Raw genomic sequence first — 18,774 nt, 5'->3', positions numbered from 1 at the left:
TATTTTTTTCTTCTCCGGCTACCTTGAAATGACTGAATGAAAATCACTTCCGCCTTGAAGAGAAAGAAGCTAATCGAACATTTTGGAATGTTGGGGACAGTGCTGGAAACGGAAAGAAAGAAGTGTGTGTTTTCTGCTAGTCTTTGCTTCTGCTAGTTTATTATTTTTGTTCGCGTTTAGTCAGTTATTGTTATCATTATTCAGTCTTTTGTGCTATTAGTTTATATCCATCATTTTTCGTTCTGTGTTTGAAATGTTGTGTAATGTCGACCTGCCCTTTCACAATAACGTTTATGATGGAAGTAGTGTAATACCAAGGGATAATGATGCAATCTCTGTGAGCTGATTTATAAAGCACTTATTTTTAAAGGTTAGAAATTTTTGATAGCAAAAATGACAACGATGAAATCGTCATCAGGACCTTCAAATTCAGGACTGACAGTTTTTAAACATGTCAAGTATGAGCATTTAATAGCTGGCATAACTGGTGGTGTCACTTCAACTCTCATCCTTCATCCTCTTGATCTAATAAAAATTCGATTTGCTGGTAAGTGAATTTTACTTTTTAACTTACCTATTCTAAAGTAAATTAATTTAACACTTCTGCAAAAGATTCTAGTCACTGCTTTCCTTAATGAAAATTGAATAAATTGGCTCATGACGTTGGTTTTAATTTAGAACTTGGCAAAGAATGTTCAATGTTATGTTTTATTGCAACAATTCGAATTACGGTTTGTTTATAGAATGCACGTGCATCATGTAATAGTGCTACTAGGTGTTATAAAGAAGAACTGTAAAATATTAGGCTTCAGTCTAAAGCTATAGATTTTGATGCTTAAATATTATTATCTGTTAGGCTTATATAATCACCTCAGATTAAACGAAGATAAAAACAGCTGACCATTTAAACCCAAAATGCAACTCATTAGTGTGAATGCAACCATATCAACAAGATTTTTTTTGCGTTCAACAAAGAGTGTGCATGTGGTCATAGAATTAACTTTTAGAATTGTATATTTCTCCATTTTCAAATTTTGATGTATATAAAGTTCGATTGACGGGGAATACCTATCCTGAGTTATTTTGAAATTGGCGAGTTTCTTGCCCTCACACAATGTGACCTCAGTAAAGCCTTTGACTGCGTTTCTCAAAAAATACTTATAGGTTATAGGAAAACTCTAGATATATGGTCTAGGTAGTACAGTCCTGGGGACAGTGGTATCTTACCTTGAACTTAGAAAGCAAGTGGTCCAACTGAGTGGTGTCACTTCAAAATTGTAAAATGTAGAGCATGGTGTATCACAAGGATCAGTTCTAGGCCCTCTGCTGTTCATATTGCTTATAAACGATTTCACGAGCGGTAGCCTACTTTTTGTGGATGACGCCACCTTGTTGTCCAGAGGCCCCTTCATCGAACAGGTAAGAGAAATGTCTGCCAGTCTCATTGAGGAGGCCAAGCTATGGTTTCTTGCAAACAAATTGAAGCTCAATGAAGATAAAATGAGCATCATAGTCTGCTCTTTGAAGAGTCATCCAGCTGCATAAGAACCAGTTGGGTTCTACGTTTCTGGAAGGACAGGAGGTTGAGCTGGAATCATCATGTTTAACGGGTGTGCAGGAATTTTTCTAGAACATTATATCTCCTCAAAAACTGAGACACCTGGTTGACCACAGCAGCCTCATCATGGTGTACCATTCAATTTGCCACATTAACTATGGGTTACTGCTGTGGGGTCATTTACCGGCCGTCCATTATGTTCTGCTGCTGCAGAAAAAACCATGAGTATAATGACCTCAGAATCCAGGGATCATTGCCGGCCTCTCTTCAGGAGTCTTGGAATCCTCACTGTGTACAGCCATTATGTGCGCTCACTGATGTACATAAAGGAAAACCAGGATCTGCTTCACAGAAGGGTGATATACAGGCATACAATACCAGACATGCTGCCTCATTGGAGATAACTCGCAGCAGACTGGCTGGACTTGCAACAGCATTCCAAAACAGGCTATATAATTCTTCAACAGTCTTCCCAAGCAGATACAAGGCAAACCAAACTCTAGGTTCTACGCAATTGTGAAGAACAAACTTATTGAAATACCAATCTACTCGTCGAGGGAATTGAGAGAGGAGTCCCTTTATTGCAAATCTTGCATCTCCACAGCATGAATATCCATGCAGCTTGTTTAATGTATGTGACAAGTTTTCTGAGACTGCCTATTTAGAGACCCCAGTCATTGGCAACGACTTCAAGTATTCAAGTAATCCCATTTTAACTCGTTGACGGTTTTAAGGGACCTCCGTGACTCACGTTTATCAAACCAGTTGTTGAATCTAATTAAATACCTTTCATCGAATTTATATCAAAGTATACAAATATTTTCCTTAAAAACAAAAATATTTCTAAATCATATAGTACGAATATTGTAAAGAAGCCTAGGTATCAATAGTAATGTTTTTGTTAGGGTAGCCATTCACGAAAGGTTTTCCAAACAGGTTTGTCTATTTAGAAAATTTAAGAATGATAACTTTGATCACATTGAATGCAAATATATTATGAGCAATTACACGTCACATCATGCATGAACTGAAAAACAAAATCTGTAAAGAGCCATTGAAACACGTTGTGAATTGTATGTAGCTGCTCACACTGTACTCCACCATAATAATCGAAATTTCCCATAGATTTTCAAAACCCCACCACCCCATCAACTTTTCAATAATGAGCGCATCCTTGACTCTTTCAATTCACCATGAGTGAGTAGTGAATAATAACAGTGCTAATATGTTTTCTGAGTGATAACAATACCAATTGTCCTTTTCCACCATCTTCTATAGTAGATAGCTGTGATGTGCGTGATAGCTGTGTCACGTTAGCCTGATAAATCTATGATATTTTTGGAACTAATATAAATAATTTTATTGTAGCTTGTTAATAAAGATCAATGGGTAAAAGAAACGAGACGGGGCCGCGCTACTTTTACACTGGGCTATTGTTCCAAAAATGTTCATTTTCTAAATCTCGACTAGCATACTTTATTGTCCTCTGATTCCGCTTCATTAACCTCATTAGTGGCCCCGTGTGGTTTCTTGAAGTCAATTCTAGCTGGTAGCTGGTAGCACCAACTAATTTCTACTTTGCACCTTTCATCTGTTACTTGTATTTTCTACAATATTATTGAATCTAAGTCAGTGATCCAGTACTTGTAATATTGCATTATTCCCAATGGTTCATTTGATGAACTCCACTTGCTCATAAGCTGTATACAGACCAGCTTGAATTACATACAATTCGATTAAACACAACTTGGCAAACATGATGTGTATCATGTGTTTGTCAAGTTCCATTCAATCTCGTTGAATTTATAAGGACGGCAAACAAATGTACGTCCAAAAATCGATTTGGGCTTTACACACCACGTACGTTTGACTAAATTTGTACTCATCATCGATAGTAATGTGTGTGATTATCCAATCACGGTATGCTACCACAGGTTTACAGCTGAAATTCCTTCTAAGTAACCAGACTGGTCCACCAAAATATTCCTCAGAGTGGAAACCTTAACAATAGACTACGAAAATGTCGAAATTCAATAACAATAGGCGACCACTGAAGGGTTACTAGAACTTCTACCTGTCCTTCCATTGTTTTCGGCGGTCCCGTCTTGTTTCTTTAATCCATATCAAATATATCCCAACTATATTTCATTCAAGAAAATAATATCAGGCTGAATTATAGATGTTTATAATTGAGATGTGTAGAATTAACTTGTATTGTTTTGGATACCTACTTAATAATGTGAATTATGTTGCAGTAAGTGATGGGCGAACAAGCGTCCCACAGTACAATGGAATGCGAAGTGCATTATCCACCATAATGAAGCAAGAGGGATTCAAAGGCTTCTACAAAGGTGTCACGCCTAATGTATGGGGCTCTGGAAGCGCTTGGGGCTTCTACTTTTTGTTGTAAGTTATCCCATGTCACTCACTGACTCACATAACTTAATTGATAGTTATTTTGGTCTGATGAAACTCATTACTGTCATTTTTATTATCTCGTGTAATGTTTCTGTATTCACTGTGATATTCTTAGTTATTTATTTTTAGTGACAGTTTTAAGCTGTCTGTATTCAGTACTCTGTAGAACTCTGTATTCAGTACAAGAATATTCATAGAGTTAAACACTGAGCGGATTTTCCGCTGATACCCTGACCTCACCCTCCTACCTTACCTGACGTGCCCCTAATCTCAATCATATAGGTGGTAAAAAGAAAATTAAAGTGAAGCTATTACAGTAATGTATAGATAATGGAATGTTATACTACAAAATGGTGAATTAAAAAGTTCAATTGTGTTTCAATTATGTGTGAAACAGGTATCCACAAATAAAGTACCGTATTCTTTTTTGTGTTTTGCTCAAACAATTCTTTTATATTGAAAATTAAAATCGATACTAGCTGCCAGCACTCAAACTTCGGTTTTGCAGGCAGCGCCAAACATGCTATTTTGTTTTGACAAAGTTGTTTTTCGTGTATATTTAAATATTGATCTATATGTTTTTTTTCAACTTTGTATTGAAGATTATTATTTCTGTTGTGGCGAAATAAAATTTGATTTTGATTTGATAGCAATTTATGTCTGGATGGCGTAAGACATGAATGTTCTCACTGCTATATACAGTTTTTTTTAATATGGTTTTTGGTTCGGCTATTTGCTTCTGACTATGGTGTAACAAACAAACCTTTCATTGCAGGCGATAGAATGGAATAATAGTTCTATTGTTTATTTATGTTGTTAATGTTAATTATAATCTAATGTAGCCTAACATGAAAATGTCTATTTCAGTTACAGTTCGATAAAGACTTGGATTCAGGGTGGCAATACGAAAACGCCACTGGGACCCACACTGCACATGATTGCCGCCGCAGAGGCTGGCGTTCTCACGCTGGTCATGACCAATCCTGTGTGGGTCGTCAAAACAAGGTAATAGTTCTGTTCTATTCTCCTAATTATACTATCCAAAACAGTCAGTATCAGTATTGCTCAACATACCCACTCATTTGTCGTTCAAGTATTAATTATCTCTAATTGTAAAGTAGATTTTAACTAGTTGTATTTTTTCATGATAGATTTATCTCAATGTATTTCAACTGCTATTCCAGTTTTTTGTATTTTAAGTTATAAATTGCTTTTTTAATGTACGATTCTTTGAATATAGAAGTAAAGCTGTGATAATATGATGGAACCAATGTAAGTATATTGAAAATCTTTGAATTTAATTTTCTCCAGTTAGGCTAGTTGTCCTCTATCAACATTAATTGATGTGGAACTCGTCTCACTTTGCATAATCCCACTCAGTGCGCTGAACATGACAGAAATTCTTGAATTATCGTATACCAAAATAGCAATTGCATATATTCCATTCTATCTATAATAACTTGGTTCCTTGAAGAAATAGTTTTTCATCTCATAGATCTGTTTTCCTATTCCATATCCTGTCACGTATTTCATAATTGCTATTTTGGTATTATCTGGTCTCCATTTCAGTTTTATGGTTATAAATGCTTGTTTTTACCTCTAATTTATCAAGGAACGATCCTTTGAATATGGAGGTAATGTTGTGATTACATGATAGAATCCTAATGCCAACGTTATTCCAATTATCACAAAGCTTGCAAAATAATTGAGTAATTCATTAAAATGTTGAATTTTATATCGGTCGTGATTATAAATCTGTAAGCTCACTGTGATTTCAACTTTATAAATCCTTACAAACTTGATCAATTTGGGGCGTTCATTGCGTGCTCATTGATAATTTTTATTTCGAGTTGTTATTGTGCATTAGAAAAAATATCTTCTCAATAGGTTAGAAAGTTTAATCAACAAATATGAGAATTTTAAATCGTTTTCTGTAAAGCAGAATTTAAAAAAGTTGCAATACTTGCAGATCAATAAATTTATTTCTTATTCATTTAATACATTCATATAAATGCAAAAATGATTGAGGTTTACAGCTTACGCTAAAACAAACCGCATTGATAACAAATTGATTTCTCTGCTTTTGCATTCTTCTGATCAAATTATAAATGTTTCTACGCGAAATCATTCCAAAAAGGATGAGCTGCTACCTACCTACCTACCTACTCACTACTATTACTTCACTCCGTCGTGCAACGTTCCTTGATTCAACATTCAATTCAGTTTGCAATTTTTGGAATCAAAATTACATTTTGCATTTTATTAATTTTAATAAAATTAAAATTTCATAATTCACATTTTTCCACATTTTCTACGCAACAACAAATCTTATTATATCTTACTCCTTTTCACTTATTTGACGGATTCGCTTAGTAATTATATTATTTATTCTTAATTCTTAATATATGCAATAGCATGATTAGATGCTCTGCTTTTCTTTTATTTTCTTAACTCTTTAAGAGAATTAAAAATTTAATTGGAATCATTATCAAAATATTACTGAGTCAGATCAATCATATTCAACTTAATATTGCCTTTGAAACATAGCTTACAGAAAGTATTCACTATATTCCATAGCTTATAGCATAGAGAAACGATAACATAAGTAGATATCCCATGGTATAGGGCGTTTATGTCGCAACGTTTACTGTTATCCCAAGCCGATAGTTCACGTAGTTCTTTCCTATGCAACTATGTGATGCTGGTAGTCACTCAAATTGTGCCGTTCATACACTATCACCCCAACAAAACAGTAAAAATTGACAATAATCGACAGTAATCGGCTTGAGATAACAGTAAAAGTTGCGACATAAATTCCCTATACCATGGGATATCTACTTACCCTATTGTTTCTCTATGCTTATAGTTATTGTAGGAAAAATAACACAATTCATAAATCAACGGATTCATTTTAAGTTGTGTAATACCGATCATTAAGTGTAGTAAATCTATTGGTAAAATCCAAATTTCATTAATATGTTAAGAATCTCTATCAAAGTAGTTGTAAATGCTTATTTTATTTTGTATGGTAGTCTGATTACAATCTTCATCTGGATTGTTAATTTATATATGTTGTTCGGTTGAAATACAATTTAACGGAGCAATAGAACAGAAAAAATTGCCTCAAACTTCTTCTATTCCAAAATGTTATGTCATTATGTACAGTAGACCAAATTCATCTCACATATTTTCGCTCAGTATGGCTCAACTCACACTTACGCGACTCAGGTCGAGAAGAGACTCGACTCTAGTCGAGAGCATGTGTTTTCAAATGGTGACAGTCGCGGAGACTAGAATCGACTGGTCTGAGTGTCACCATTTGGAAACACATGCTCTCGACTAGAGTCGAGTCTCTTCTTGACCTGAGTCGTGTAAGTGTGAGTTGAGCCTAAGAGCAAGTTACAAGTTTTATTGACTATTGAATTTCTCAAACGGTTGTCAATGAACGAAAGAATTATTTGAAGAATTTAATACAATTTATTAGGTATTCAATTTAACAAGAAAAATGTTTCAGATTCTTACTTATCACTGCACATCACGAATAATCACTATAGTCCGAGAGATATTACTTTTTACACGGCTCTTTCTCGAAGACAGAGAGGCCCGATGCTCTTTCCTTCACTGATCACTCCCACTACCTAACAGCATTCTCCCTACTTTTGTGTCAGCATCCAATTGTGCGCAGTACGCTTACTCCACTGCTCCACTACTCTGTCCATGCTACAAACTGTGCAAGGAGAATCTGGTTTCCCTTCTTCATGGTTAGGTTCTTTGTGGTTAAGTGGTAGAGTGGACATTACTGTCCCATCTTCGCCACGTTATCTAATATAAAAGACATTCTATTCTATTTAAAAATTAATATCTCTCGAACTATAATTGAACATACTCTTAGATCTTGTAGAAGAATCAATTTTATTTTCATTCGATTACATCAATATTTTAACATCATCATATTTTGATATTAGCTTAACAAAGATTTTCTGACTACTAATTTGATCATGATTTTGTACAAAACACGTAAATTACTGGCATAATGAAATTACTATGTAATCCTACGAAATTCTCACCCTTACAATAGTAAATAACACATATCGTACATTATCTATCCTGTCGAAATTGATTTCCCAATTGAACCCTACCCGAATGGAAAGTGTTCTTGCTTAGAGCAACCATAGAAAATTAGAATCCAATCTAATCTTTACATGTATATCCTCTTTGGTGCAACCGAACATTATAAATTTATCGGATATCGAATTTGAGCTCTGAAATGAGACATTATGATTGTGTATACATCCATCGCCGTCGACTGAAATATTGAATTGGATTCCGTGGCTGATGTGTGACATGTTGGTGATTTTCATTTCTGTTACTATGTGCTGGTGTATCCTCTATTCTAGGCTTTGTCTTCAGTACGGTAGCGAGTCGGATGTTGCTAGCGGTAAGCAATATTCTGGAATGGTCGACGCTCTGTCGAAAATTTATCGAGTGGAGGGCATTCGAGGTTTGTATAAGGTGAGCCAAAGTCAACTCATTCGGAACTGTGTTTAGTTCATTGGAACCGACTAACTCGTTTTCATTCATATCATCTAGGATTAATTTACAAATTGACTGACTTCAAACATTGTTGTAAGCATTATCCATAGGATTTTTGATTAGATAATGAATGGATGACTGATATTTCTGTATTCAGCTTAAGTTTTTTTGTAATCCATCTCATTGTTGACTCATTTTCAATCTAATAAGAAATAGATTTAATTTAAAGAAATCTAATAAGGATTAGTGTTTCATTGAATGTGTAGATTATAGATGAATAATGATGTCAGATATGATTGCCGAATTGGGTGAAACATTTTGTATCTGCTGGGGTTTAGAAGTATTGTGAACTACGTAAATTAAAAGTAAAAATGTACTGAATTGAATTTATTGCAAGATAAAATCGTATGTGAGCAACAGGATAAAGGTTGTGAATAGTTAGTGATCGATATCTAATGAAATCCAAAATTGAGATACCAAGTTACCAATTTTATTGTTTAATTTTATCTATTTTGCTGGCCTGAAGCTTAGACCTTCCCAATGGCCGTTAGTTTCGTCACTCATCTCAACGATTAGATATTACGCTGACCACTTACATATAGTCACTTTCTCTGTGTGATATAAATAAAAAAACTGTCTAAACAATAGCTACCTATATGGAATAATAGCTAAATAAATGCTGTTGAACTTTTTTGGGAAAGAAATACGAGTTAATTATATGTGTAAGTATACAAGTCAGGTAAATGTGAAATGAATCACGAGAATTGATGTAACTTTATGTTAAAGTTCCAATATCTATTGTGAATTTGTATGTAATTAATAATTGAAATATCTCAGGCTTCCTTCCATTTTGGAATTTTGCTAGAAAACTATGCAAGAGACTATAATAAGAATAATGTTTACATCCAGATCACAGATTCTGTAGAAGTTCATTGTATTTGGTTCAATCTGAAATATAATCTTTGATTTTTGTATATATTTGAAAATTCAGTTCAATTGGAGATAACTTACCTTTGTAACGGTGCATCCTGAAATAATGGATGAAGTTGATGCAATTTTCCAGAATTTTCTGTTTTTTATGTTTGAGTTGAGCGTGGAATGGAATTGTATTGAAAATGAAGTAAGTGTGATAACAGGATGAAAGTAATGCTGGTTTGTGGGGTGAAAATTCTGCCATTTTTATGGTGAAAGAAGGCTGGTATGTATGAGGTGTTTTGAATGAATCTCTCCATATTATTAGACCTACTATTAATAGTTTAGTATTATTTCAGCTACATTTGTGCTTGAAACATTCCATTCTGGGTCTTCGTTGTTCATAAAATAAATTTAATTTTATCATTCTAATCATAATGTATAAACCTACCGCACTATTGCTCATCATTGTAAGAGTTGTTTATTATCATGATGATTGATCCAATTCCATTGGTACTAACCCAGTCTTGTATTATTAGTGGTTCGATTAAATTTCCAGTAGTATGTTATTGATTCTAAAGTTCTACATGCTTTAACTATTTTGTAATATTTATACCGATTTTATTCACCTTAACATACTAATGTTCAACCTTCATTTGATTCAGATTTTGTTATAAACTGGAGTGTTTTGTTAAGTTACTTTAGTGTTAGCATAAAACACATTAGAAATTGGAAAACATGTTAATAATACTCGTAGTGTCAGTTCAATGCTGTAGATTTAAAATTTTGATTGTCTAATACATCCCAATAATAGCTTTCATTCTTCATTATGCTATTCCTATTATTATTGTGATCATTTATTATCTTGTATAGAATTTCATAACTTAAATTTTGATGTATCTTTTGTGTTGGTGCTGTACGTATATTATATCATAGTTATTTGTTTCAGGGCTTTATTCCTGGAATGTTTGGTGTTTCTCATGGTGCTTTGCAGTTTATGACTTATGAAGAAATGAAGAATTTCTACAACCAGTATAGAAATCTTCCCATCGATACCAAATTGGTAAGTAAATAAATACCTCATCTTACGTTGAACTACATATCAACAGCTCTTTTAGGTCTTACAAATTCCCTCTCAAAACTGCGTTATTCTTATTTTATCATAGCTAAACTGCTGTAATTGTCACTGACGAAGTCACTGGGCTAACCACAGTCATTTTGGTTATGTTCATTATTAATAAGTTTGATTTATTGAAAAATAATTGGAATCCTATACTATTACACGAGCAACTTCTGTTTATATGTTTGAATGTTTAGATGTTAATATGTTTGTATTTCACCGGATCTCGAAAACGGCTCTAACGATTCTCACTAAACTCAGAACATAGTAGGTTTATAATATAAAGATTCGATTGCACTAGGTCTCATCCCTGAGAAAACACGCTGAAGGACATTAAAAGGATAATTATTATTCATCCTAGGGAAAACAGATGATAATAATTATTTCGTCGTCTGTTGGTGATGGAAGTGAGTGAGCGAGTTCATGTGTGTGGGACTGTGTCAAAATTATGACAGCTGTTGAACTTTTGTAATCATTCAATCAGGTACTAAGTGCCGGTTGCAAAAAAGCCGGGCTATTTTCAATCCTGATTAATTCCAGTAGATCCATCTTTTTGAAATGGTCTTCTCTGATTTGGTTCACGTGAAGTTAATCAGGATAAAAATTTAACCAGCTTTTGTGCAACTATGCCTTTGTGAGGGAAATTATTGCATTATTCTGGGAATTAATCTCAATTTACTGTGATTAGATAGAAAATTTCTGTGTGAATGCTATTATAATTTCTTCTTTCGTAATACATTTTTTATGCTTTTGTACTCCAGAGCGAAGCTCGGTCCCCGATATTGTAACTTAAAGAACACAACATCTTTCTAAAGCAACTAGAGAAACTGGTATGCAGAAAAGACGAGACCTTCCTATAGTGTCAGTTTCGTTCTAAAAATAAATAAATAATTCAACCCATACAATATTCATGTCTTGTTATAATTATTGTGTTTATTTTCACATGTTTGAGTATTTTAATAACTTATTGGTTGAAGGTTTCCAAATCTATACTGTTTTATTTGTGCCCCTTGTGTTGGGGAGGTGATACGAACTTGGTGTGCACATTGATCTCCTTACAAGCGTTTCCTACCATGGTGGCTATTTTCTCATATAATGTATATTTTTTCAATTAAATAAACTAATATTCTCAAAGTTTTTCTAAAAACTCTACATGTTTCTGTGAATTATGCGGATTTCAAGCTCCATTAATGGGCAATGAAAATCTAAGAACCTTTAGTCAGGACCAATGGGATGTTCTTGGCACTTGAAAAAGACATACTTTTATTGGCCAAAATATGTCGTGTCTTGGAAAATAGATGTTTAGGGTGTGATTGCATTGGTTGCTTATATGTGCAAGTGTACGCTTGATTAAGCATGACCAAGCGCGCAGATGATAAACAAAATCTGAAAATAGCAAAGGAACACTCACACTGAATGTGTTCACTTGCTGTTTGCGTTCAGTGTGAGCAGCTACATGCAAATCACAGCGTGTTTCAATCGCACTTTCCAGATTTTCTTTTTCGGCTCATGCATGAACTGACGTGACTTGCACGTATACGAATTCAATGTGAAATCACACCCTTAATCTAATCAACTGAAAACTTTAAAGTATTCCTATAAAATAATCATCTATGGGTTGACTCGTTTCTTTTATCTACTCATTTCAAATGGAGTTATTGAGTGGACTAGATAATTATTGTTTTATCCTTTTATTTTATCATTATTTATTATGCTTTATCTTTATCTATCGAAAGGATCTATTCGATGAACGATGAATGGATTCCCAGTTATTTTGCTGTGTTTAGTGTGTAAAGTGATGGTTTGATTGCGATGTACAGGGCACATCAGAGTACCTGATGTTCGCGGCGGTGTCTAAGCTGCTGGCGGCCGCCCTGACCTACCCCTACCAGGTGGTGCGCGCGCGCCTGCAAGACCACCGCGGCGGCTACGCGGGCACGCTTGACTGCATCAACAAGACTTGGAGGTACGAAGGCGCTCGTGGATTTTATAAAGGCTTAATACCCTATCTACTTCATGTTATGCCAAATATCTGTGTCGTGCTTCTCATTTACGAGAAGTTCACCGATAGCTGACTCTGTTGTTGTGGTTTACTGGTAATGTTCACTCCGTGCATATCTTCTGACACCCAATTGTCACTAAGTTCTAAGTTATAATTATGTCATCACCAAATGGCTCCGCACAACAACGCGCATTTCTCTTACTATTTATATCGAACGCATACTTATGTACAATTCAATTTTCAAATAGATTTTACAGTTATAGAAGCATGCAGGTGTTTCTTGCAAGTACATTCATTGTAGAACTTGAACTGGAAATCAAGTGGAGTGATTTTTTGTAATCAGGGAGTGTTGTCTCCAACCCGTATTTATGAACGTATTCAATTGAGGGTATTTGAAAAAAAGAACGCTGGCTGAATTGGACTTTTCATGTGACAATCGTTTATCCCAAACATGATTTACTAAAATATAGACTCTTAAAACAAAGATACAAGTATGATAATGATTTATAATATTCAATAATAGTTTCCGATAAATATTATAACTTATTGTCACTTGATTGGTTGTGTAGGTTATCAAAGTTAAAATCAATCCATAGATTGTTTGTTAATAGTGATTGAAATAATGATTTTAACTTAGTTAAAATCAATCAAGACTAACTAAGGTTAGCGAGTAGATCTTTTCAAGTACAAGTGAATTGATCCTTCAAGTTTGTTAGATCTCAGTAAAAATTGCAAATCATATGAATAAAAATAACGAGTATCCCTTATTTCAAGTTGAATATTGTAGGTAACGTTCATAAATACGGGAATGATAATAATTTGAATACGTTTCTAAAAATGCTTTTCGAATTTAATAGATATTTCAATATTTTTTAATAAAATGGTATTCTTACTTAATTTTATCTAAATATTCTGATAGTTAACATCAATAGGTCTCAGTATTAAATTTCTAGCTAGAAAAAAAAATGTAGTTTGTGTTACAATATACTTTTTTGTTTCATTTAATGTAATATATTCGAATCTCTTTGATGACAAGTGAAATAAAATGAGCCATCCTGCGGGTAATGAAATTTATTTGATATCGTATGTAATATTGATATGTATGTAATTCATTCAATCTGTGATAAATCTGTTGATGATCATAATATAATTTCCATTAATATTGCTTAGAATATTGTTTTTTTTCACGTATCAATGTAATGAAATGAGTCCATTTTTTATTGAGTGGAGTTAAAACTCTCTACTTTTCAACCCTGAACAATAATGCATCTATTATAATACTAGTCACTAGATTATATCTAGTGATATATATGTATATCCTTACCCAAAGTAGTGCAATCATGTAAGTTTGAAACCAGAGTTCCTCCTCACAAGATTTGAATAAGGAATGTAATGAGAACAATCTTAATGAAAGTATGAAATATTAGTCCGTGATCCTCTAAGTTGCAATTTTCAAGTGTGAGCTCACCTCACAATGCATCGCATCAGTAATCTAAATTTCGAATGAATAGCTATGGTATGATGAAGTGTAATTCAATTAATTTCAATGCCTATTCTTATTATAACGTTCAATTTCAATGACAAAATTAGTTAGATTTCTCGAATCAGATTTGGTCAGCTAATGATTCTCAAGGATTAATTCTTGTCATCGCTATTTGGAATAACTTCTATAGAAATGCCATTTTTGATTAATTGAAAGAGAATTACATTGTAATTAATTTACCCAATTCGAATAGAGCTTATTAGAATCGTCTTGAACTCATCGTGTAATTTTCTTTATTATTTCTTGATATCATCTAGAAATCTAGATAGTAAGAGAGGACTAAACCATTTCTGACAATAATATATCATATTTAATTTGACAGTTCAATATTATTACTGTATCAATGACCCATAAATCTTGTTTGATGTAGGTTATTGAGAAATTCAACAAACAAATGAAGCAGTTTGACTTGTTATTTGTCTATCATGTTTTATGCTTGTAATATACTATTTTACTGTTGAAATTGTTGAAAACCCTATTATTTCCAATCTATCTATGTTTTCTGAGCTTAAGGTTTACTCATAATACAATGAAACAGATTCTTGAAAAATCCATAGACATGAAACTACAGTCCTTGCGATCTGGCCCAAAATAATTTGCTTTTTATGAAACTGAAATGTGCAAAATGAAGCTTTGAACTGGATTATTACGTAAATTTGAAGGTGTAATACCCAAAGATGAAAGCAAAGTATTGTTCAAGAACCCTTGGAACGAATATCAAGGTTCTAAAAATTACAGTTTAATCAGAATAATTATTATTCTGTCAACAATTTTGAAATTGATAAAATGATGATAATATTCTGTCAGGCCAAGAATGTCTTGAAGGTACTGGCTTTTTTTAATTTCATGCAATATATCATCTCTGTCTTGAGTTAAGCCTTTACATTTGATTGAGATTTTCTGTGTAAAAACATCAAGTAAGGTGTTCAGAAACCTTGCTTCTAATAGAAAGCGAAAAGTAATTTCCAAGTTGTACAAATATTTTCAAACTTTATCCATAATTTCACTGAATATCTTCTGTTAAGAAGTTTAAATTATCATATAATATTTCTCGATTTTATCCATTACGTTTTCGTATAGTACCACCTATAGTTTGGATAAAGGTTGAATGATGTTCGTGATTGTATAATTACTTATACGTTCTTAACCGTGAAGACGTCAGGGACTTTTCATATCAATAACTTGAAGAAACAATTTAAATCATAATTTATTTCTTTATTAAAAAATTGAAAATGTTTCAACAAAATTCAAACGCTAATATTATAACTGAATTGTTCTCTGGAGTGCATATTATTATAACACTTGTACAAAATTGATTATGTTGTGATATTCTTGATAAGCTATTTATTTTCATCTTTAGATCACTTAATAATTTAATACTTCAATAGATATAATTTGTATAATAATGAATTAGTGTACGAGTAGTTTAGTATGATGATTGATTATATTTTTCTATAAATGTAATTTGTATTGAATATCTAATTGATGTGTTTGAAGACACTATGCACATCCAAGTGGCTGGTCCATTTGTTTCATTATCATCTGATCAAATCCATAATATTGTAATAAAACAATAATGCTCTTTTCTGCTGGTCATGAATTGCATAAATTTTTTTGATCTAGCTATGTATATTAAAAATATTTCAAGTTTATTGCTGATAATTATTGTAATAAATTATATTTGTTTGTGTGGTACATGCTTTATACAGAAATCCTGTCTTTCGTATGGGTTCTATAGGTTGAAACTTGATATAAATATTTAATGGAAATAATGGAATGTATTAGATTAGATACTCTTTGGTATTCGCTAATTTAAACATTGATAGCTCGAAGAAGGAGCATCAAAAATATTGGAACGTTCATCTTGATTGTTCTGTTAGAAGAAAGTTTTAACTTGTGAATACTTGAGGAATATTTAATACAATCCATTATTTCTCATCAGGAGCTTCGTTATTTTTAGTCTCTCTCACATAATGGAATGCTCTTCGATTTTATATTGATTAACAATTTTATGGAGGTTGATACTATCTAGTAAATCTGATAGGTCAGATGAAAAATCTTTCTCATGATGATTATATCATTGAGATTGTTTTGAAAAAGCAGCATTCAACGTCAAGCACTTCAATTTTTGTTAACTATTATATTGTGATCTCTAGTTTATAGAGTACAGAAAAATTGTGAAGACTCTAAACTTCTGAACTCCTTTACTCAATAATTTTCATGTATCTCTTCCCAGTCAATTATGGTATTTTTATTTCCATGTTCAAATTGAATATTCAATAGTAACATTCAAATTTATCTCTTGATATCATGATAATTCTTGGTGAGTTTTTTGTACTAATTCACAAACACCAAGTATGAAATGTTGCCTAACAAAATTTAGACTCTAAAGTTAGAATAGAAGAAAATCCTAAGAATATAAATTCGACTTATAACTTGATACAACTGCTTTTGAATTGTGTAATTATTGGCTTCGTATTACTTCCTTTCTAAATTAGACATCCACCACCGCTCTTCCACGGGTGGCAAAAGCTCCACTCAAACTAGAATGAGTCTTTTCAAAAATCTTAATTCGAATGATTCTGAATGTCCCATTCTCAAATTTTCTTCAATGAGATTTTGAGACAATTCGCTCTATATTCACTAGTGTATTAAGAGATTTTTATGTTATATTTAATTTAATAACTCGAATAATTCCTATAACTGTTGATTACATCCTTACCATTTACTACTTTCTCAAAATTACACTATTCGTATCGCAAATCATAAGCATGAGACTTATGATTCTTCGTTGCATATCCCTCTCCCTTGAATTTATGAGAACATTGAGTTAATCTTATTATTTTCAATCTTTGACTCCGAAGATCCGAAAGCTATTAATGGCAGATCCTTGAAGAATGTGGGTTTTCCCTTATGCCACTTGCTGCAATTTTTTGGAACGTCCACCAATGTCAGCTCATATCACACTATTATGTATTTTCATATTGAACATTTTCAATTCAATCTTTTTGAAAGGTTCTTTTCTATGTGTCAACTTATAATCGGCGTTTGAACCTGTCAGATTTAATTCAAACTGGGCCGAACGATTTTGTCCTGTTGAACAGGTAACATTCAGTTATCATTGAATTTTGAATATTTTTTTATTTAACGAATTTATCTTACAGAGCTTTACCTGTCTGAAAAACTTTGCTAAATTAGAAAATACTCTATATTTAGAACAACGTTGGATTCTGAAATCTAGTTTGAATAAATAAGAAGCAAATCTAAATGATCTGCAAATAATATGTTTGGTCGGTTACAGGTTTGAAGGTGTTGAGGGGTTTTACAAAGGCTTGACTCCTAACCTGACACGTGTTGTTCCAGCCACTATGATTACATTTACAATCTATGAAAATGTATCTCGGTATTTGCTTAAGAGGCGCTCGGACTAGGCCCTACCACTGCAAATTTCTTCTTATCGATTATAATAATAATTTATCAATGTTTCCATCATCGTATTATATGTGTAGAAAGTTTCACGACGTCAATACAGTAAGCCCGTAAATATGATATTTCACAAACTTTTGAAATCGAGTTTCCGCATTGGATAGAAAAGCAGTAGTAATTTAATTCAACCAGTTACTCTAAGCTATTCCAAAGATTCTCGAATTACTTGTAAATATGCTCTGTTTGATTATTGAATAAATTAAAATGTGAATGCATCAAGTCTATAGTCAATTATTACAATCCACTTTACTTGAAATACAGCCTAAGGGCTTATAGAAGCATGACAATTTGCCATAGAGTGGATTAGTCCACTTCTATTACCTTTACTCTATATATGCGATGAGAGTATATACGCTGATGCTCAGCTTTAATGTGTGCACCCATGCACCCTCTCACTTTAAGACACAGAAACGCATAAAAAAACTATAAGAAACATTGTTCAGTAATCTGTGGTGGATGTACTCGGTGGATGAGGATCAAAGTTAATTTTTCGAATGTGAACAAGGGAAGTGTTGATATGTTTTCACTTGTATGGTGATACTTTGGATGTTGCATAGTTATAAGCCCTTCTAAAACTGGTTCATCATTTTCAGCAAACACATGACGTTTGATGAGATGGATGCACACTAGTAAGAACCACATTATTTGCCATGAAATGATGATATCCATCCCTGGTGGGTTCAATATTGGCGGGGTGACCAATGAAGCTCTGGTTTTTCAAAAATGTTCAAACCTCTTCTAACTAGTAGATCTTTTTCCTAAAAAGATTCACTTTTAACTAAAAAGGTTTCTTTATCGAACGTTTTGGGTGGCGGGTTTATTACAATTATTGCATCAGGAAAGGTCGCAGTGGTTAAGATCATCGCGTTTCAATAATTTATATTTGAAATAGATCTCTTCCAGTAATGTACATGTACATTACTATTGTTTCGTTTTGTATGTATTAAAAGATTGTTAGTAATTCAACTATAAATTCCTCAAATTGAGGTAAGGGTTCTATTAATTAAGAGTGTACTCAAGGTTTTTATGAGTTGTTCAATCATTGACTTACTTGTATGTAATGTAAAAATTTTCAGTACCGTTCAGGTAGCGTATTAATTGTTGTGGTTCATTTTGCTCTGTAAGCATGATGTGGTTGGAACAAGAACAACTCGGTAATGCATCTAAAGCTTTCTATCGTACTAACATTTCTATCGATTAGT

At 33.0% G+C, this 18,774-nt stretch overlaps 1 protein-coding gene across 1 annotated transcript; it reads left to right on the top strand.

Moving 5' to 3' along the window:
- The first annotated feature begins 45 nt into the window (after window positions 1–45).
- Window positions 46–17,791, top strand: LOC111046439 (mitochondrial folate transporter/carrier). The gene is made up of 7 exons (XM_022331988.2): window positions 46–547; window positions 3,814–3,964; window positions 4,844–4,981; window positions 8,374–8,488; window positions 10,371–10,484; window positions 12,362–12,507; window positions 17,388–17,791. Exons 1-7 carry the CDS (start codon window positions 394–396, stop codon window positions 17,515–17,517), a joined length of 948 nt encoding a protein of 315 aa, XP_022187680.1. The 5' UTR covers window positions 46–393; the 3' UTR covers window positions 17,518–17,791.
- The last annotated feature ends 983 nt before the right edge of the window (window positions 17,792–18,774 follow it).

Source organism: Nilaparvata lugens, chromosome 1, assembly GCF_014356525.2.
Source record: "Nilaparvata lugens isolate BPH chromosome 1, ASM1435652v1, whole genome shotgun sequence".
Classification (NCBI taxonomy): Eukaryota; Metazoa; Arthropoda; class Insecta; order Hemiptera; family Delphacidae; genus Nilaparvata; species Nilaparvata lugens.
Note: the sequence above shows the minus strand (reverse complement) of the source record. Positions and strands in the feature narration are given on the sequence as shown.